General features: G+C 36.1%; 1 protein-coding gene across 2 annotated transcripts in view; it reads right to left on the reverse strand.

Moving 5' to 3' along the window:
* The window catches only part of RPGRIP1L (RPGRIP1 like), a 99,823-nt gene that overhangs the window by 20,777 nt on the left and 55,582 nt on the right, over positions 1 to 23,464 (reverse strand). Inside the window, exons 17-22 of one of the 2 annotated variants that reach the window (XM_025369987.1) lie at positions 22,157 to 22,535; positions 17,857 to 18,047; positions 17,602 to 17,685; positions 14,884 to 14,985; positions 14,265 to 14,424; positions 13,029 to 13,102 (exon numbers count right to left, since the gene is read on the reverse strand). In XM_025369987.1, the coding sequence (XP_025225772.1) occupies positions 13,029 to 13,102; positions 14,265 to 14,424; positions 14,884 to 14,985; positions 17,602 to 17,685; positions 17,857 to 18,047; positions 22,157 to 22,535 (990 nt within the window). The remainder of the gene's footprint in view (positions 1 to 13,028; positions 13,103 to 14,264; positions 14,425 to 14,883; positions 14,986 to 17,601; positions 17,686 to 17,856; positions 18,048 to 22,156; positions 22,536 to 23,464) is intronic. The other variant, XM_025369988.1, reaches the window with a different exon arrangement.

Raw genomic sequence — 23,464 nt, forward strand, 5'->3', positions numbered from 1 at the left:
AAATTTGAAAAGAAAGAGATGAAAGCCTGGAAAGGTTACTCGGTTTCAACTAATAACCTCAAGCCCTCTCCGTTCACGTGCATAAAAAATGAAGTTGGCTCTATTGTCTAATCTCACTTCAGAAAACCCCTTCTCTGCTCGTTGAAGACTACATGGTAAAGAAAATATTTTAAATGATATATTTTTTCTTAAAATGTATTATGGTTGTGAAAATACTGTAATACATATATTTTATAATTCTGGTCTAAGTGCAGCATACTGTATAGTTAATTCTTCTACATAAGTTGGAATTTGACAAACTTAGAATTATTATAGCAATAACATCTTATAAAACATTTATGTTTCTGCACAAAAGAATTAAAGAAAACTAGCTACAAAAAGAAAAAAGTGGTATACATACTTATTTCTACTCTGTGAAAATAGGAATTTAAAATTGTTTATCACAGAACCTAATAAAGAAGTAAACGAACTTGTAAATAGCAGGGGAATCAAATTTATCTAAGTGGTTATTTTATTAATAATATATTAGCTATACAATCCCCATATGAAAACTTGCATTATTGTAAGAACCAATTTAGGCTGTCAAATAAGACTACATGCAACTCTTTGAAGTTTAAAATACAATCCTAGATAAAAGTATTCACTTGGATCCCAGCCAAAACACAAAAACAAAATAACAAAACCCCAAACACCAAAACAACAAAAAAGAAAACTCACTGTATTATCAAAAAAGTCAAGAACTTTAAAATTCTTTTCATGATGTCCATCTTATGTCTGGTCAATTTTTTATATTTATTTGTGTGTCTCTACATTACTGCCATTACTTCGATCAAATGTCCTTTTTAATTCTCTGACCAATACACCTGGCAGAAATGATCAGTTACTGTTTCTTCATTCATTTAATGCTACATGAATCAACTTGGAATAAATCCAAAAAGGGGTAAATTTTAAGCAGCTTTTACCTGAGAAAGTAAGCGCTAAATAAAGAATTTTTCCAAACATAAATTTTGACAAACGAAGCTAGACAATTTATTTTTCAGCACTGGAACAATTCTAGTTGTGTTCAAGCCCCTCTGATTAAAAAGTTCAACCAGATTTTGTATAAAGATCTGAAGACTGGCCAGGCGCAGTGTCTCATGCCTGTAATCCCAGCACTTTGGGAGGCTGAGGCAGGCAGATCACGAGGTCAGGAGTTTTGAGACCAGCCTGGCCAACATAGTGAAACCCCGTTTCTACTAAAATTACAAAAAATTAGCTGGGAGTGGTGGTGGGTGCCTGTAGTCCCAGCTACTTGGGAGGCTGAGGCAGGAGAATCGCTGGAACCCAGGAGGTAGAAGTTGCCGTGAGCTGAGATTGCGCCACTGCACTCCAGCCTGGGCGACAGTGCGAGACTCTGTCTCAAAAAAAAAAAAAAAAAAAAAAAAAAGAAAACTTTATCTCAACATGTCAGAAATGAACTCATTCTCGCTCCTCTCCCCCAATCCTATTCATCCTGTGTTATTTCCTACCTCAACTGATGACATCACCATCCACCTAGTCCCCTACAACCAGGAGACATAGCAGCATCCTTGCCTTTCCATTTTTCTCACACCCACTATATCCTAAAGATCACCCATTCCTGCTCATTATACTTTCTAAATATCTCCACAATTGGCCAGGTGCAGTGGCTCATGCTTATAAATCCCAGCATTTTGGGAGGCCGAGGGGGGCAGATCGTTTCAGCCCAGGAGCCCAGGAGTTGGAAACCAGCCTGAGCAATACATCAAAAACACGTCTCTCCAAAAAACAAAACAAAAACCACACACACACACACACACACACACACACACACACACAGGCCAGGCCTTGGAGTGGCATGTGCCTGTGGTCCCAGCTACCTGGGAGGCTGAGGTGGGAGGATTGCTTGAGCCTGAGAGGTTGAGGCTGTAGTGAGCCATGATCGAGCCACTGTACTCTATGCACTCTAGCCTGGGTCACAGAGTGAGACCCTGTCTCAAAAAAAAAAAAAAAAAAAAAGTCAATGATTTACTGAATTGTTGAAAGCATATGATATTTCAGACATTGTTTTAACTGTTGGGGATATAAAGAAAAATAAGATACTGTTTCTTTTCTATTTTTTATCTCAAGAGAACATGCTAAGTTCCCATGGGGGTAACTAATACAATAGCTTCCTAGTTATTAGAAGGTAGAAATCTGACAGAACAAGGAGGGAGAAAATAGAAGGATCTGACATAAGAGATTTGAGAGCGAACTGGTAGCCGATTGATGAGCGTTATGAGACTGTAAGCTCAGTGACGGTAGGGACTATTAGATTGCTCACTGCATTATGTAGTACACAATAAACAAGTGGATCTACTCTCATGACAGAGAGAGGTGAGGCACTCATCTCTAATCTCTGGTCTGCAGTCCCAACCATTCTCCTTATTGTAGCAGAACCAATCAAATATCATCTTTCCGTCTGAAAAATCTTCCTATTGCCTTACACTCTAGCCACTCCTTTAAACTTGCGGTGTGCTATTTTATATTGCTCAGTTTTTGCATCTGTTATTTATTGTGTGAAATCTTTTCCATCAAAATTCTACTCCTGTGAGGCCCTGAACCACACATCCTCTCCTTTATGGCAGTAATACTGATCTCCAGGAACGAGTTGGTTGTTTCCTCCTCTGGGCCCTCACTGCCCTTCTCCATCACATTGTACTACATGGAACCGTTCACATATCTGCCTCTCTCTATAGACTCTGGGTTTCAGGAGGGCAGGACCAATATCTTACTCATTTTTTGCTACTTCACATCCTCCCCAACATAGGCTCTCAATAAATATTTAATGAAATAGTGGAGACTATATATCTTTTATATATTCAGAATATCTTTTATTTTTCTTCAGGGTCTTGCTTTGTTGTCCAGGCTGAAGTTCAGAGGCAAGATGACGACTCACTGCAATCTCAATCTCCCAAGCTCGAGTGATCCTCCCATCTCAGCCCCCTGAGTAGCTGGGACTAGAGGAGCAAGTCAACATACCCAGATCATTTTTAATTTTTTTTTTTTGTAGAGATGGGGTTTCACTACGTTGTCTGGACTGGTCTCAAACTCCTGGCCTGAAGCAATCCTCCCACCTGGACCACTCAAAGTGCCAGGATCACAGGTGTGAGTCACAGTGCCCAGCCTAGAATATATTTTATTTATTGCCAGAACTATGTGAAGCTGCAGGTATTATTGCCTTCTCATTTAAAAAATATTTATTACGTCTGGGCGCGGTGGCTCATGCCTATAGTCCCAGCACTTTGGGAGGCCAAGGCAGGCAGATCACGAAGTCAGGACATTAAGACCATCCTGGCTAACACGGTGAAACCTCGTCTCTATTAAAAATACAAAAAATCAGCTGGGCATGGGGGCACGTGCCTGGTACTTGGGAGGCTGAGGCAGGAGAATCACTTGAACCTGGGAGGTGGATGTTGCAGTGAGCTGAGATCGTGCCACTGCACTCCAGCCTGGGCGACAGAGTGAGACTCCACCTAAAAAAAGAAGGATATTATGTGCCTCTATGTTTTGGGGAGTGGTTATTATTAACTGCTGACAAATATGTAGAACTCTTGCTCTCCTAGATTTTAATGAAATAAGACTATCGCAAGACAGCTGAATATTGTTGAATCTAAGTGGTAGGGTACTATTATTTCTACTTTTCTGCATGTTTGAAATTTTTCATCATAAGAAAATGGGGAAAAGTTTCACTCAGGTGAATTGGAAGAGGTCCTAAATAATATACTGATTCAAATGACAGTAATTGAAGCAAAGGCTTTTAAAGAGATGAATAATAATGCTTGTTCAGAATTACTAGAGCAACATAACGGGTCATTCCTCTGCAGGCTATCAGCATCCTTTGATACAGGAAATTGGCCAGACAGCATAGGCTTTAGACTTTTCCTGTTTTGTTTCCCCTCTACATGTATGAACTTTTGTTACCAGGTAAGATGCTTCTTCTCAGTTCTCTTTTTCTTGTTCACCAATTACCCTATTAGCATCGTCAGTCAGCAAGATGTCAGTATCAGCATGTAAAAAGAACATTTGTAAATTTTGATTGTGCGCTGGCTGTGGTGGCTCACGCTTGTAATCCCAACATTTTGGGAGGCCGAGGCAAGTGGATCACTCGAGCCCATGAGTTTAAGACCAGCCTGGCCAACATGGTGAAACTCCATCTCTACTAAAAATACAAAAATTAGTCAGGTGTGGTGGTGTGTGCCTGTAATCCCAGCTACTCGGAGGCTGAGGCACGAGAATCTCTTGAACATGGGAGGCAGAGGTTTCTGTGAGCCGAGACTGCGCTACTGCACTCCACCCTGGGTGACAGAGCGAGACCATGTCTCTTGGGAAAAAAAAAAAAAAAAATTTTTATTGTGGTGAACAGAAGTCATTCAAATAAGAACTGCATGCAACTTATTTTTAGTTGTCTGTATAGATGGACACTATATATTATGTGATTAAATGATCTAGAAATGTGATGACAGCTTATATTACTCTAAAAAAATAAATTATAGCTCTTGTGATTTTGGCTCAATTCCACTATTGCTTCCTGACTGATGATAATTCATATTTTGGATCATATTTTTCTATGTGATCTAAGTGTTTACTTAGGCTTATTATCGGCATGCTTAAAATTTTCACGTCCTACTTCACAGGATTGTGCGGAATTCTTCCTCTGGTTTCAGCCCTCACAGCAGCCACCCTGGAGTTGAATTGTTGGGCTTCTGAAAACTAATTCAACCTGACAACCCTTAAAAACAGTACTGCATAATTGAGAATGGCCTATGATAAAGGTCTTGCAACTTGTTTCAGTCAGTTATATTTAAATCTAGTTATGGTGAGATTACGGGTGAGCTTAATTGCATTCCAAGTTTCTGCAATGAATAGGCATTTCTTTAACTTTTTATTATAAAACATTTCAAACATGAGAAAGTAGAGAAAATAATTTGGCATATTCAAGTAGTCAGCCATCTCAAACAGATGTTACCATTTTTCTATAACTGATTTAAGTCTTTTTATTGTTGTTGAAGAAATAAAATATTTCAGATACAGGTAAAGCTACCAGCTGCCAAATCGCTTCCCCTCCCTTCCTCATTTCCCCACGGTTACCACTATCTTGAAGTTGGTTGTATCATTCCCAAACATGCCTTTATATTTCCTACTACATATGTGTATATCTATAAACAACATACAGTATTGTTTTCTGTTTTTTCGTTTTATATTAGTGGTATCACACTCTTACTAATCATTCTGCAATTTGTTTTTTTATACTCAGTACTATATTTTTGAGATTTATTCATATTTATTTTTCAAATCCAACTTATTCATATTAACTGTTGTATAGAATCCTATTTATATTGCATATATAATCTACAGTACATTTATTTACCTGCTGATGAACAATTACATTGTTTACAATTTTTTTTGCTATTACAAACAATGTTGCATTGAATATCCTTTTATGTTTTCTTGTATACACGCATGATTCCCTTAGGAGCAGAATTGCTGGGTAATAGGTAAGAGAATTTCAACCATAAAGGATTATCAAATTAATCTCCAGATAACTATAAATTGGAGTATTTTATGTATTTTATATTTATAAAAATACTGTGTATGTGTGTGTGTGTGTGTGTGTGTACATAGATGCAAATAAAGCCTACCTGTAGGAGCCACAGTATGTAGAACTTGTTACTTTGTAACAAAACAACAGAGACAAAATGGAACTAGAAGGCCAAGATCTACGTCAATGCTCTTGAAGAGTACAAATTTTAATTGGGGTGAGCTCTAAGACAAGCTCAAAACAGTTGGTTAAAACAATTAGACTTAACCACTGGTATTGACAGAGCCATATGTAAGTAGGGTAGGAATGCATATTAATTAATGGTGATTCTTACAAGTTCCCTTCTTCAGGCTGGGCATGGGTAGAGACATCATCTCAAAGACTCAAAAAAGTCTCCTTGAGTCCCTCACACTAGGCTCCAAAGCTTCCTCTTACATTGTGCATCAAATCCACTCTTCATATGAGTTCTGGTTAAAGCATTTTGATTGTTTTAAACAATAACTTTTTAGGGGAAAGAAATACATAGAAAGGTGATGTCTCCAGAATCTCAAACTGTTAAGGCAATAAGGTTTTTAACAAACAAAAGAAAACCACCCAGTTGTCATCAGTGGCAGTAATCTATCTTTTCTAACATGTTCTGTTAAAATGTACTATATTAAACAAATAAGGTAAATGTTGCAAACTTCAGTGATGGGGATCAAAACAGTGCTAGCTTTAAGAGTGCTTACTTTTAGAACATTGTCACGGTGTCCTTATATACCCTATAAATTACTATGTCTATGCAGTGACTTGGATTATTTTTTCCTACCCTAATATCAAATTAATCTCAATATAATTATGCCAAATAATTATAAATTGGTATTATTTTATCACCATAAAAATGGTGTGTGTGTGTGTATAAATAGATACAAACCTGAGGGACATGACACATTTCCATCATTAACTGTGGTTTACTATGGCAGCAATGTGAAGCAAGGAGAATTTTAAAAATCACCCTCAATTTCAGGTGATTTTGATCTGCTACTCTCCTTTCACCATCATTGAGAACAGATGTTGTAGTATGGTGGCTCTCGATTTTGGCTGCACATTAGAATCACCAGGGGAGCTATAAACAAAATTCTGACTTAATTTATCCGGGTGGAGCCTGTGCCCTGGCATTTAACAATGCTCCCCAGATGGTTCTAATGTGCAGCCAAGGGTGAAAAGTACTGCTTTTTTCTAAAGCTATGGTTCTTGCACTTTAGCATACCCCAGAATCATTTGATAAAACACAGATTGGTGGACTCCATAGAACTTCTAATTCATTAGGTCTCCGGTGGGGCCAAGGATTTGCATCTCTTACAAATTCTCAGGTGATGCAGATGCTGATGTTGAACTCTGGGGATCATACTTTGAGAAATATTGCTCTAAACCAAAAAAGATTAATCTTCCACCGATGGAGACTTCTAACATCTTTATAGAAAAGCTTCCACAATATTCATGTTAAACTGTTATTTTGCTATTATTCAACATTTTAGTACAGAATTAGCTAACTAACTACTTCCTTTTTTGAATCAATCCAAGCTCACCATTAAAAATAATCCAACAATATAAATTACCAAATGTCAAATATAGAAGTTCCTTGTTTCATTCTACCACCTAACTCATGAGTTGGCAATTTTTTTTTCTGTAAAAGGATGAATACAAATGTTTTTGGCATTGCAAGCTATATGGTATTCAACTTTGCCCTTGTAGAGTGAAAGCAGCAATAGATAATACGTAAACGAATGAATGGCTGGGTTTCAATAACAGTAGAGGGCTGGATTTGGCACATGGGTCATTGTTTGCTGACTCCTGCCCTAGAGATATTCACTGCTAACGCTGTCTGATGTGCATCTTCCCAGACATTTTCTTTGCTTACATAAAGCTAAAGGTCATGTCTGTATGCACAAATAAAAATATATGTATAGACCTTTTTGTTTTTCTTTTGTGTGTGTGTGTGTGTGTGTTGGAGAGACAGGTTCTCCTCTGTCACACAGGTTGCAGTGCAGTGGTATGATCACAGCTCACTGCAGCCCTGAACTCCTGGACTCAAGTGATCCTCTAACCTCAGCCTTCAGAGTAGCTAGAACTACAGGCATGTGTCACCAGGCTTGGCTAATGTAAAGAAGTTGTTTTTGTAGAGATGGGGATCTTGCTACATTGCCCAGGCTGGTCCTGAACTCCTGTCCTGAAACAATCCTCTTGCCTTGGACTTCCTAAAGTGTTAGGATTACAGGTGTCAGCCACCACATCTGGCCCCATTTATTTCTTTTTAAATGAAATCATCACTGGGGCATAATTTATCCATTAGTTTGGCTAATGGATAGTGTCAAATAGGAGAAAACATGAATTTTCAAACATTGTTATATATAACAATGTTCATTTTAAGCAGAAATATTTATATTAGCAAAAAATGATAGAAACTTAAGGGTCCATCAAAAGGGGCTTATTTAAATAAATATAGTATAGCCATATAATGAAATATTATGGGTATGTTGAAAGAAATAGAGTATGCTGTCATGGAAAAATGTTGATGGTATGTTAGTAAGAGTTAGTTAAATTGCAAAGCACAAAAAATAGTTTTAAAAGCAATTTCTACCAGGAGAGTATGTCAACATTTCTGGTTTTACATAAAATATATTTTATTTTTATTTATTTATTTTTGAGACAGAGCCTTGCTCTGTTGCCCAGGTGGGAGTGCCATGGTGCGATCTCCGCTCACTGCAACCTCCGCCTCCCAGGCTCAAGGATTCTCCTGCCTCACCTCTTGAGTAGCTGGAATAACAGGTGCCTGCCAATACACCCTGCTAATTTTTGTGTTTTTAGTAGAGACAGGGATTCACCATGTGGGTCGGGCTGGTCTGGAACTCCTGACCTCAAGTAATCTGCCCAACTCACCCTCCCAAAGTGCTGGGATTACAGGTGTGAGCCACTGTGCCCAGCCAAGTAACATATATTTTAAAACCCACTTTCTATCTAGCTTAAGCCCTCACATGTAAAACACTGAGAGTGGCTTATTTTATCCACTGATATCATATTTGATTCCTAAGTGATTTAATAATTTTTCATATGTGAATTCTAACGCTAGTGAATTGCTTTTTGCATTGTGCCTTTCAAAGTTTTAAACATATTTTGCTGAACATCGTTATTGTAATCACCTGGGAATGCCAGCTCATTGTTCAGGGAACCTAGTTTCCAGGTAGAATTGCAATTTAGTCCAATTGAATATGGCAGTTTTTACAAAACTGCTAGGAGTAGGAACAGAGAAAGAGAATGATGTAAATATGCACTGCGCAGAAGAGTCCATTGCTCTTTCAGTCTGTAATTTCCCATTCTCACCTGTGGGCACATTTTAAGACAGCTGTGAGTTCATGGTGATACATTTTGTTGTGAAAAATGAAAGCTGCAGTATTGAATAAAATTAGAAATAATGCAAAAGACAGATTGTTAATTTTTTTAATGCCATGGCAGATGCAAATGTTCAGTTTTGATGTCTATTTTGAGGACCTGAAACAAGGCTTTTAATCAATGTATTATACATCAAATTTATACGGTTAACTTCTGATTATTCAAATTAATAAAATATTCATAGAGAAATGTCCAAAGTTTTACATTTCTCAGACTTCTGTCCCCCCACCCTCGCCATTAATTATCATGCCTAGAAGCTTTTTAGTAAAAGCAGCAGTTGTCAGGCTGACGGAATCTGACAGGCCAGCAAGGCCCAATTACACTTGCGCTATGTGGCACTTTGATGTCCGGGAAACGAAGAGAGATAGGGGCAAATTGTGTGGCACATTATGTTAATGACTTGATTTAATCCAGCCACTAAACTTTGTGTAGCCTGTTAAAAAAGATGCTAACACTAATTACGCCACTTTGGAAAGGAAAGGAGGGGACAAGCATTTCATACTGACAAAGTGAAGCTCATAAATGTTGTAAATGAAATGAAACAAAATGAAGTAATCTATGATTAATTATACATCACAGACATGAAGAAAACAGAAATAACCACGTAATATGTAGAAGTACTGGGAAATCTGTTAGATTCCTTCTAAGGATCAACGTTTCTAGGAAATAACTATGAACTGTCAGATTCTGTAACATGAAGAACAGAAACTGAATGATCTTAAATTGCTTACACAGTGTATCAGATAATTTGAATTCACACTGTAACTGGCATAAATGATACTTATCTAGGACACTACTTCTACAGCTAATTTTGTGACATTATAAAATAGAGGCAATTTTTTAAAAAGTGGGGATAACTATAGAGTAGGGTTATCTAATTCCTTTTTAACTAGTTTGTGCCTCTAATCTATTTTTTACATTATTGACAGCATGATCTTTCAAAATGTGATCTAAGCGTGTAAACTCCTTAAGATCAGGAGCTTAATTTTTTGTATTCGTGGATCTATTCCCAGTCCCTAGAACAAGGCTAGGAACACAACAAATGTTCACTACATATGTATCTGTTTAATGAATGAGTGATCTTCTATCCTCATTCCTTAAAAATCTCAGAGGCCTCAATGCTCTGGATTATGCCTACCTTTTCAGCCTATTCTCCTGGGCTCCCTAAGCATACCATAATGGCTTGGCCCACCCGGAAACCATTCTGAATTCCAGAACAAGCCATGTTCTCTAAGATTCTCACGCTTTTCATTCCTTTGGCCTATGATTTTCTCACCCTTTTCATGAACTCCTAATCATCTTCAACACTGGCTCCAGCTTTACTGACTCTAGGAAGTCATCCTTGATGAAGGGAAGGCCCCTCAGGTTGTCTTAGGGACCCCTTCTGAATGCTCCCATAGCACCCCATGCATTCCATTCTCCTGGTGCAGACCACTATACATTTTAATTGTGTTTCCCCTACAGACTACGAATTCTTCGAGGGGAGGAACTGCTTCTTGTATGCCTGCCTGACACACAATGGATGGTAATAAATGAATAATTGTTGTGAGGAAATATTAGCATAGGATGTACTTAGCACATAACAGGCATTCAGTAATACATTCCTTCCTATGAAAGCTATGTTTCACTGTTCTGAGATTTTTACCAGAAGCAGTTCTTAAAGAGAAGACAAAAGAAAAAACTAATGAACCACAAGTATTTTTAAGCTTACAAAAGGATTTATGAAACAATACTACAACCGAAGTTAACACCATCAATAATTAGGCAAAATGACATTTTCTGCCTCCTGATATGACGCAATGAAGAGGACATAGTATCGCTTCTGTATTCCTACCAAAATGCATAACTGGAATCTGATCTTGAGGAAACACCAGACAAATCCAGTGAAGAATATGTTACAATGTAAATGGCCTGTATTAAGGAGTGTCACTGTTATAAAAGACTACAAGAAAGCCTGAAGAACCATTACAGATTAATGGAAGCTAAAGAGGCCTGAAAACGAAATGCAATGTGTGATCTGGATTGGATCTTGGACCATACGAATAAGATGCTATAAATGATATTACTAGGACAACTGACAAAATTCTAATGAAAACTGTAGATTAGATAACAATATTATATAACTGTTCTGAAGTGTTTAGAATTAGGGAGCAAATTCCACATGAATAGATTAATGCCCTCACTCTGTTAGTTCCCTTGACAGCTGATTGTTAAAAAGAACCTGGCAACTCTTACCTCTCTCTTTCCTGCTTCCTCTCTTGCCATGTGATCTACACATGCTCTGGCTGCCCTTATCCTTATGCCCTGAGTGGAAACAGCTTGAGGCCCTCACCAAATGCAGATGCCAGTGCCATGCTTCTTGAACAGCCTGCAGAACTGTGAGCCAGATAAACTACTTTTCTTTGTAAATTACCCAGCCTCAGGTATACCTTTATAATAACACAAAACAAACTAAGAAAACATAGGATGCTGGTCAGTGACTGCTGCTGAAAATAGAATTTTTTAAAGCCCATGGGAGCTGAAGCATGAAGAATTGCTTGCTTTAAATGATGTTCACATTTGAGATAGCATCTGAAACCACTATAGGAAATCAAATTTTGGAATGGTAGTAAAGACCGTATCAGGCTGTAGCAAAGTAACACAAATTATTTTCCCTTAAGTAATGAGAAAAAAAAATCCAGTTTATTACAAAGAAAAAATATATGTATGTCAGAATTATGTGAATATTTTAGAGAAATAGTTATTTCTTTTGCTAAATTTCTTTGTTAAAGTTTATTATACCTTAGTTAAGAGCAATGTACTCACTTCACTGAGATGCTAGCAATGTTGCCAACATACACATGGTTCTATTGCAGGTCTAAGTAGGAGTTTTCATACATTAGATGCTGTTATTATAATTAATAAATATATAATAATAATGATAATAAAACTTTGGACAGATAAAATGTTCTATTTGTATTTATCATGCACAGAAACAGTGGGTATCTTGATTTCATGGAGGAATCTGTGACAACAACTGAAATGTTCTGTTCTACTGTTTTGTTTTATTTCTTTATTTTTTCAGAGACAGAATCTCACTCTGTCACCCAGACTGCAGTGCAGTGGTGCAGTCACAGCTCACTGCAGCCTTGAACTCCTGGGCTCATGTGATCCTCCCGCCTTGGCTTCCCAGTGTTGGCATTACAAGTGTGAAGCACTGTGTCTGGTCTGTGGTTTTGTTTTAAAGAGAGACTAAGCTAAGAATGTGTGAAGGAAGAGTTAAAAGAAATATTCCAATTCTTATCAATAAAGTAAAAATTCTACAAAAGAAGTATAATTAATCACAAGAAAAATTAATGTAGATGCACAGAAAAAGCTAGAGCTTTTTACTCACATTTACTTTATAAAAACTTTTTCCCTCTTACAATAAAAAAAATGCTCTGGTAAATAGTATACCTCCCATAAATATTTTAAAAAATATAATTCTCTTCTCAAAATTTCAATTTACATACTACTTTTCAGCCATGTGCTACAAGAAAAGCAAAGTATACCAGTGCAAGATTAATTGCTTTCTAAGAAGCCTTCATTTGTTTTGGAAGAAATGAAATAACTGTAACATATTATCAGTGGATATGTCTAGGTAAGAGTAGTCTATGAATTCACATAGGCAAACTACTATAGTTTCAAAGGGCATCTCACATTTTGAGTTCTTTAAAGTTCAAATCTGTTTCAACACATCTTGGTATGCTAGTCTTGAAAAGGAGTCAAGAAGTCAGCTAGTTTTAAGCAAATAACTATTGTAGGTACAGATTTAAGGCACTCTTTGTGAAAATAATACTTGTATGTTATAATCCATTACATAATGAAACCATAAATAAAAATTTCTTGTACTAGATGACTACTTGGTTAAGATTATGATAAACATTAAAGTTTTTCCAGAAACAGTTTTCCTTAAGATTTTTATATATGAAGACTGCACATGTACTGTGAATGAAAGGCAGCCTTATTTCAGAACATTTCTAGTTGGCATCAAGTTACTGACCTGTTTGATATTCTTGGAGATAGGACCTGGAATAATACAGTCATCACTGTTAGAAGCTGATATGTCCTCTTCAACTGTTAAAAAATAAAAGGGTAACATTTACACAAGTTAAACCAATTCTACTTATACCTTGTAAAATAAAGAGAAACAAGCACACACCATAAGATAACCTTAAGAAACACGGTAATTGTATCTAGATCTTTTTTAGTAGCAAATTTGTTCACAGACACATTACATTTTAGGGAAAAAAAAGACTAAAAATTTCAAGGTTAATTTTGGTAGAAGCAAAGGAAATGCCAATACAAATACAGTTTATTGTGAAATTTAAGAAAAAATTTTTAAGAAGAGAAGCATAGGGTAATAGATGTTTTTTAACAGTCTGAACAGTAACGTTATGTAAGTCAATGCTATTCTTATTAGAGTTTTAAAATTTTTATTGCTTTATTGAAATAAAACTGACAGACAATAAGCTACAGACAATTAAACTGCAAAATCTGACACACACACACACACACACACACACACACTTTAATTATTTTTAGAGACAGGGTCTTGCTATGTTACCCAGGCTGGGGTACAGAGGCTATTCACAGGCACCATCACAGCACACTGTAGCCTCAAAGTCCTGGGCTACAGGACTACAAAGTAATCTTCCCTTCTCAGCCTCCCAAGTAGCTGAGACTACAGGCGTGCAACACCATGCTTGGCTAAAATTAGATGTTTTGCCATAAGTGTAACTCTGTGAAACCAACACCACAGTTAAGATAGTGAACATGTCCATCACCTCAAAAAGTCTCCTCAGGCCCCCTCTTCCTTTCTGCCCCTCCCCATTCCTATTCTTATAGATTAGTTTGCTTTTACCAGATTTTTAAAAATACAGTAAGTGGTCATTTTTGGCTGGGTTTCAATTTTTAAAAAGTCAAGACCTCTACACTAACGCAGACAATAATACTGAACTCAAAGAGAAAATAAAACTGTTTAAAACATAAATTGGGAACATGGTCAGCAACAACACTTGCATTCTATTGTGGAGCTCCAAGTTGAAATAAGAAGAGATACAACAATTCCACCTAACTACAACTAAGCAGATGGAACTATATTCTATCATTTCTGTCAAGAAACAGGTATTGTGAAGTAGATGCTACCATTAAATGAAGAGTTCCATGATGCACACTCTAACAGACAAAACAAAGCACAGAGTTAACTAAACAATGTTAGTTTAAATAAGAAAGTCACCTTCTGGTTCCAAGTCCTCTGTTATTTCTGTTTCATCTTCAGAAGATGTCAAGCTTTGTTCTGCAAGCTGACCTTCAGATAGTAAAGACACATCATCTTTTCCTTGCTGCATTTTCTCAGTATTTTCTTTTACCTCATCTACACTGCTTTCTTGTGAAACCTGAAGAAATAAAAGCACACTGGCATATTTATTATTGCTTAGATCACATTTTATAGCATTATTGCTGGAACAATTGAATAATAAAGCATGTAAATTTGAGACTTAAATATATAGATATGTGATATGTATGAGACTCAGAAAACAACCACTTCAATTTGTACAGACAAATGACAATATATAGATAAATGGAAATCTGAATATGTACTAAGAATAAAAAATGTATTAATCTCAAAATGAATTTTACATTAAGACTTTAATTCACACATCCATATATTACCTGCCAATAGCAGTATAATTATAGCTGTTACCCTTGTCATATTTTTGAGTTTCTATTCCAAGGAAGTCACATATAAAAACAGGAGAAATGCTATGACTTCCTGAGTCATGTCAAAACTTATAAGACAAAGTCTTTAAGAACCAAATTAAACCTTCCAAAATAATTTTAACACAAACACATACCTCGGGAACAGGTGGAACAGTTGGCATATTAATTTCTATTTCTGGTATATGCTCTACCTCTGGTGAAATTTCCTTCGTATCTTCAGGAGGAGGAGAAGTCTCCTTATATTAACGTGAAAACATGCATATATGTTATTTTTTATTTATTACTAAATCCCAAATCATTCTATTACATACATATTGAACTAATAAAAATTGGCAGCAAATATAATACTCATATGACACTGAATTTACTTAATTTCAATAAAATGGTATTTATATTCTTTAAAATATAAATATATATAATATATATGTAATTTAAGAACTGCAAGTTCAGTTCACTGAAGCACTGTTTACAATAGCAAAAAAAACTAAGAGCAATGCAAACATCCAATAGGGCATTAGTTAAATAAAATATGCTATATCCAAATACCTGAGTTCTGTGTTACTATGAAAAAATTTGATGTAGATCTGTGTTTATTAACATTACAGAGAAAAATATAACATGGTATTGAGTAAAAAAGCTACTTACAGAACAATATATATAGTTGTATTATGTTTGATTAAAATACAAATGAGCAAGCAAACGTATGTATGTGTATATTTCCATGGGAAAAAGCATGAAAGGAAATTCATCCAAACAGTATCTCTGAGTTTTAGATTTGGGAACATTAGAACATTAACTTTTAATTTTCACTGTTTTTTTTTTCTTCTTTGTATTTTCTAATATTTCTGTGATGATTATAAATTACTCATGTGATTTTAAAAACGTCATATGTTAGCATAGGTATGTATTCCTTGTGATCAATGTCACCTTTTTATTTCATCAAATATGAATTCATAGTTAGCTATTATTCCTGGGTTAATAAACTAATGTTTAGTTTTAAAATATAGCTTATGACTTTTACTATTTTTAAAAGTAAACATGGCCAATGTAGGAAATGTAAAAGATAAATATAAAATAAATCAATATAAATCTAGTACTCAACGGTGATATCTATTAAACTTCTTAGATTTCTATTTCTGTAAAACTAATTTTTGATGGAAATAAAAATTTTGGTTACACAGTAATAACTGCATTATAAAAACAATATATCCTGTTACATTTTAAAAAATTTAATATCAGAACATAAATATTTTCTCCTGATATGAAACTTGGAAAACATAATTTTAAATGACAATAGAATATTATATTGATGGGTGTGCCATGGCTTAATGAACCATTTTACTGCTGTTGGACATTTAACTAGTTCACAGTTTTTAGGTATTATGACTAACATTGCAACAAACACTTCTATGTTTGTGTCTTTTTAATGTTAGTGGTCATTTACTCAGGAATCAGGCTGTGTTCAAATCCCAGTTCTAATACTTTGGCCATGAGCAAGTTACTTAACCTCTCTAAACATCACTTTCCCCATCTTTAAATGGGAATAATTCTAGTATGAACTACATAGGGTTGTTGTGAGGATTAAATGAGTTAATAAGCACTCCATAAATACCAGTGATAAAACATCTACTGAATTATAATTATTGAATTCATTATTTATCATACACATATTAAATGCTCTGAATGTGCCAGGTATTATTTTAAGCTCTGGAGAGACAGAATATTTTGAGGTGGGTGGTAGTTACACAGGTGTATACATATTTAAAAATCCATTGAGCTCTATGCTTATGATTTATGTCCTTTACTATGTAAGTTATATGCGAATTACAAAGAAGATATATTTTCTAAAAAGTCCACCAAAGAGAATGGTAACAATCTGAATACAGTAGACATTTTTAAAGTACAGCTGACACCTTTTGTGGATGACCTGGGTGTGGGGGTGAGACAAAAAGAGGAGTCAAGAGGATGCCTCCAAAATTTCATGCCTGTGCAATCAAGTGAGTGATTATGTCATTTACAGAGAATGGGAAACAGTGAAAGAGGCAAACATTTTGGAAGAGGGTTGGTATAATCAGGAGTTTGGTTTCTGACATGTTAAGTTTAAATTCCTATTAAACATTCATTGCACATTAAATAGGTAGTAAGAAAATGAATATGAAATTCAGCAGTGAGGTCTAGACTAAAGATTATAGATATGAAAGTGTCAGCATATAGATGCTTTTTAAAGCCATGGGGCTGTATGAGATCTCTTAATGTAGATATGGATTGAGAAGAGGTCTAAGGATTGACTACAGAGGCACGTCGACATTTAAACGTATGGTTAAGGAGCGTGAGAAGTATAATAGTAAACTTGGAGGAAAGCTAGGAAGGTATGGTGTCCCAGAGGCCAAGAGAAGAGAGGCCCGTATTCCACCGTGTCAAATGCTCCTGGGAGACTAAGACAGGCACTGAGAATTGACTATGGCATATGGCAGACAGAAAGTCACTGAGACCTTAGTTAAGAGTAGTTTTATGAGGATGAAAGCTTGACTGAAGTGAGTCCAAGAAACAATGTGAAGTGAAGGAGACAGAGTTTAGAAAACTTTTGAAGACTTTTTTTTTTTAAATAAATAGGAGCAGAGGATTGGGGCAGAAGCTAAAGAGAGGTAAGGGCCCAAAAAAGGGTTTAGATAAGAAATTTGAACAGTTAACACTTACATATAGTGCCAAAACACAAAGCGATCATTTTAATGGGAAAAGACATACTTTATTCACCTGTTTCCATTTAAATTAGGTAGGGAATAGTATGCCTATATAATTTATTTCAAATATTTGTTATGAAAAAATCACTATTTTCAGTGTTGGCTACTTACATCACTCTGATGTGGCATGATATCCATGAAAGATACCTTCTTATCTACAGGTGTTAAACGTTGTCTTGGTTTAGGTCTTGGTGCCTAAGACAAACCAACCAATATGTCAGACTGAGTATGATGACCATTAGATTTCAGATAAGACTTTAGCTATTACTATTAATTTTTTTTTGGTGGGGGTCACAGGCTTAGTTCTTAAGTTTTATATTCAAAATTTTATACTTGTTAAAAAAATTATAAGTCACTGTTACTCACTACAACTAGTGTACTAACAGAGGACGCTGGAGGAAGTCTTTGAACAACTTCTGGCTCTTCTCTGCGAATGAAATTTCCTAAGTCTTCCGTTGTTATTGATCCACTTGGTGGAAGGTAAGCAAATTTCCATTTCAATATAACATGGATGGTGCCAGCAGGATGCTTTTGATGGTCTGTTAACTCAAATATTCCTGTCAAATTACAACAATTTTAATTAATGCTAGGGTGAAGTTCTATTACTGTAAGAATTAAAGAACAAAGAACTCTCTACTTTAAGAGACTCATGCTATACCGACTGAGCTAGCCAGGTGGTTGTACCCCCTAATTTTGGCTTTTACTCAGAATTCAGAAGGCTTAGAGAGTAGAATAAACACAAAACGATCTATGACAGGTTCATCCCTCAAGTAGACTTCCTTCAGAAGTTAAGGCCTCAAAGATAATACTGAGAAAATTAATTTATAAATAATTTAATTCACTGAAATTAAATTCAGAGATTATTCAGAATTCTTAGCCTTCCTTCGAGAAGGCTCAAGTATCCTCCATTTTGACTTGAAAGTTTTTGCAAGGCTTGTCTCTAAAGAAAAATATATTAATACTTTAAAATTTCAAATAATTTACACATCTAAAGAAATTTTTACGTTACCATATAATTCTATTATAATTTTAAATGTATTTTGTTGGGATTTGTTAAATTACTTCAAATTAACAGTAGCATAGAAAAAGTCCATAAAATAAACGGACCATCTACAGCAAATAGCAGTAACCAAAGAAATGTGAATCTGCTATATTGAGTCTCAAATTTTAATACTTGCACTTGATTTCTGGGTATGAAAAAAATCTCTGACTTAAAAAAAATCTATCTTTTAAATTTTTTAAAAATAGACAGGGTCTCACTACATTGCCCAGGCTGGAGTGCAGTGATTATTCACAGATGCGATCATAGCACACTGGCCACCTTGAACTCCTGGCCTCAAGCCATCTGCCTACTCAGCCTCTGGAGTAGCTGGGACTACAGGCACCGGCATAAACCTAAATTTCAAGTGTTAGCTTTTGCGTAAGAGTATCCTTTACTTTGCTCTCAAATGTTGATACTCTTTTTAATGGCTGGCTGGAAAAAAAAAACTCCCGAACTCTAGACTTTGGGTAGGATAAAAGGATGTAAGTAGAACATGAGGTGATAAACTTTTATAGGCATAGCAAGACTTCCAGAATAGCTAAGTAAAAAGCTCAGCAAATCCTCTCTTAAAAAATGATTAAAAAAACTGGACAAAATGGTCAGAAACAACCATTTAAGGATTCTGGAAATTGATCAAAGATATTGGCTAAATCAAGAAGCATTTACTCTAGAAAATCTACTGCACCTTAGTAAGAACAGTAGGAATCTGTGGGACTGCTCTCATCCTCCCCTTTCTTCCCTAGTCCCATTTTGCAGAAGTTCTCCCAGGCTACGATAGGCTAAGAGGACTGGCAGCCTCTGTTGTAGGGCGCTGACTATATGTGGACAAAATATAGATAATTTCATGCCCAGAGCTATTGTTAAAAACAACAGCAACCTCAATGGCAAACAATCAGAGAAGGTCAACATCACAGACAGCCTGAGGTCTCAATACTGGTTGGGGCAAGTCAAAACACCAGAAGGCCAGCCAACAATTTAAAAGGGTGATCCAAGGAATAGGATATCAAAAGTGGGCGTTGGCTGGGTGCAGTGGCTCATGCCTGTAATCCCAGCACTTTGGGAGCTGAGGCAGGTGGATCACTTGAGGTCAGGAGTTCGAGACCAGCCTGGCCAACATGGTGGTGAAACCCTGTCTCTACTAAAAATATAAAAATTAGCCAGGTGTGGTGGCGGGTGCCTGTAATCCCAGTTACTTGGGAAGCTGAGGCAGGAGAATTGCTTGAACGCGGGAAGAGACGTGGGAAGAGGAGGTTGCCATGAGCCCAGGTGGCACCACTGCACTCCAGCCTGGGCGACAGAGCAAGACTCCATCTAAAAAAAAAAAAGTGGTACTTGACAAGATCCTATTTATAGCTCATGATGTGGAAGGCTACGGGCACGCATAAAGCTGTGTAAATGCTCAGGGGAAACCCTGGTAAGCTATCTCTCCCTGGTTGAATGAGAAGTCTAGTCAATTCGGAAAGTAAAAGCTGAGGCAGGCTTGTAGACCAAACTTTGATTTGAATGCATCCTCCATGCCACACACTGACCCATAGGCAAAGGGTGGAAACCTACTGGCTCAAGGTGTTTAAGCACACCTTTGAACAATCACTGGCTGACCACTAAGCTATGTTGACTTATGGTTAAAATTGAAACAAAAAGAAAAAAAGAAACAAAACTTAGCAGAAACATCAGTGGCTTACACAGCAGAGGAAATAGATTCTACAGAATTAGTCAAGGCAAGTCACCAAACAAACAAAAATAGCAACAATAACCACCTAGGAAATGACGTTACAATATATTCTCCAAAAATGTCCAGTTTTCAACAAAATACTTATGAGACATGCAAAGAAACAGGAAAATGTACTGCACACACAGCACAAAAACCATCAATAGACATTTTTTGAGGATGACCATATGTTAGACTTGGCAAAGATCTCAAAGCCGCTATTATCCATATGTTCAAAGAACTAAAAGAAAGCGTATTTAGAGAATTAAAAAGAAAGTATAATGATAATGTTTTATCAAATAGGGAATATAGTAAGAGATTATAATGCTTGAGTGCAGTAGCATGTGCCTGTAGTTTTAGCTGCTCAGGAGGCTGAGGCAGGAGGATTGCTTGAGCCTAGGAGTTGAAGGCCAGCCCGGGGGCAACAGAGCGAGATCCCTAATTCTGGAGCTGAAAAGTATAATTACTGCAATGAAAAAATTCAAGAGGGTTCAGTAGGAAATCTGAACTGGTAGAAGAAAGAATTAATGGACGTGAATGTTGATCAGAACAGATTATACAATCTGAAGAATGGGAGGAAAAATGAACAAAAATGAATAGAGCCTCAGAGACCTGTGGGGAAACCATCAAACATACCAACATATGGTACATGTACTGGAAGTTCAAGAAGGAGAAGAAAAAAAGAGGAGGAAAAATAACTGAAAAAATAATGGCGGTAAACTCCCCAAATGTGGTGCATAACATTACACTACACATACAGGAAGCTCAACAAATTCTAAGTAGGATAAATGCAAAAGGATCCACATATAGACACATCAGAAGAACTGTTGAAAGCCAAAACAAATAGAAAAACCTGGAAAACAACATCAAGTATGAGAGAACCACAATAAAATTAACAACTGATTTCTTATCTGAAACAATGGATGCCAGAAGTGGTCTGAGGTACTCAAAGTGCAGAAAGTTAAAAACCAAGCTAAACGAAACTGTTGACCAAAAATATTATATACAGCAAGGCTATCCTACAAAAAACAAAAGCAAAATAAAAACACTCCCAGATAACAGAATCCTCCCAGATTGAGAAAATTCACTGCCAGTAGACCTAACTTACAAGACATATCACAGAAGTTCTTCAGGCTGAAGGAAACAGACACCTATGGTAACTCAAGTCCACACAAAGGAATAGAGACCAATAAAGGTAATTACATAGGTAATTACAAAACACAGCATAAGTATACATTTTATCTGGTCTTAACTGTTTTAAAAGATAACTGCATACGACGATAATTGTAAAATTATATTGTTGGGTTCATAACATAGGAAGACAAAACATATATGGTGATAGCACAAAGAAGGGGAAGGAAATAGAGCTCTACTGGAATAAGAAACTGATATCAGACAGTAACTCAAATCTACAGGAAGAAATAAAGAATACCAAAAATGCAAATATGTAGGTAAATATCAAAGTCTTCTATAATTATATATTTTCTCCCATCTCTTACTTCTCTTAACTTTTTTAAAGAATATAAGATTTTATAAAGCAATGATTACAACATTGTATTGTTGGGTATATAATACATAGAGAGGCATACTATATACATATATACGATAATAATTGCAAAAAGGAGATGAGAGAGAATGAAATATTAGATTTTCTATATTTTAATTGAATTAAATATTTAATTTAAATACCTTAAGTATTTAATTCCATTAAGTTAGTATTAATTTTAAGTAGACTGGGATAAGATGCACATTGTAATCCCTAGAGCAACTAGTAAGAAAATAATTTTTAAAATATAAGCCTAAAGTTTAAAGACTTAGAAGAGGTTAGGATGATTAGCTATAAATCATATCCATAACAGTAAGATATAATTTTGTTTTGTTTTTACAATTTTATAGATTCAAGAACATAGGCTTACCTGAGATACACCTGTCATGTGCCAACGAAATCAGAGGCACATTGACTTTTCCTATGTAAATATTCTCCTGGGTATCACTATCATCAAAAACATAAAAACTCAGAGACTCTGACTTAAGGTACCGATCCAAATCCATATTCATTGGCACTGGGAAACACATATGATCATCAAACTGTGGATCATTGCTACTGGGAATGATGGCTGTATCATGGTCTGCAAAATCAAAAAACTTGTACACAACATATGGGTGTGGCTGCAGGTGGCTTGCTCGGGACTGCAGGTGGTTGCAACATCTTATTGTAATGTGAAGTTCATTTAAGTTGCCATCTGTGGAATCTGTAGAACTGAGTTGAGCAGTTTTGGGTGCTTGCTGACTTAACTGGAAAAACATACATATTTATATTACAGAAACAATACAGTTAAAAGATAAACAGCAGCTGCCAAGCCCCAAATAAGATAATTTTGTCAACGACAAAAGCTGCGTATTTTTACCTCATAATTTCTCTGTAAAATAAACTTTGATTCTAATGGAAAATCAGTATTCCCTAGAACATGTGTGAATAGATGATCCTGTGTTATTAGCAATAAACCTTAGAGACTGAGCATACATGTAGAGATTGGTGCTAAAATCAAATAAAACCCAGAAAAACGATAATCTGATGTTCTTCAATTCTACTTGATAACTTAAGACTATAGTTAGCAGTGGGTCCAAAGATGAACATCCTAACTAAAAGACATTCACCTGCCCACCCAGAGTAATGATTCTGTTATATTTGGGTTGGCCCTCATCCTGAACTGTTGGGATTTGAGGAAGCAGATACCTGAGGCCAAATGAGCCAGTATAACAAAGTCGAACTGTTATGAGAAAATGAGAACAGAGTCAGAGATAAACCTTGAAGGGAAAAAGAGCTAGGACCGGGAGGATACTTCAGGAGAGAGAGGAACAAAAGGAGTTATTAGGTAGAGCCGGAAACTACTCTATGGTTCCTCTGGAACCATTACTGAGATGGACAGCACACAGGTATTTTAGAAAAGAATTGCGCTGACCGTTAAATATTCCATGGCTGATGTGATCTGGAACAAAGAAAATGCTAGTGTTTCTGTGCTTTGTTTGGTTTAGTGCTGGAGTCTCTACCTTCCACAAAGGCATCCCTCTGCATTTCTGAATCTGGATTGAGCATCTGGGACCCTGACTCCATGAGAAGTTTATTGGAGGAGGAAAAAATAAAGCTGTCGTCATAATCTCCTTAGTGGAGAAATCTGGTGTGTGGAGAGGAGAAACCTAAGTAGTGAATCACAATATTGCTT

The sequence above is a fragment of the Theropithecus gelada genome, chromosome 20 (genome assembly GCF_003255815.1).
Source record: "Theropithecus gelada isolate Dixy chromosome 20, Tgel_1.0, whole genome shotgun sequence".
In the NCBI taxonomy this organism is placed as follows: Eukaryota; Metazoa; Chordata; class Mammalia; order Primates; family Cercopithecidae; genus Theropithecus; species Theropithecus gelada.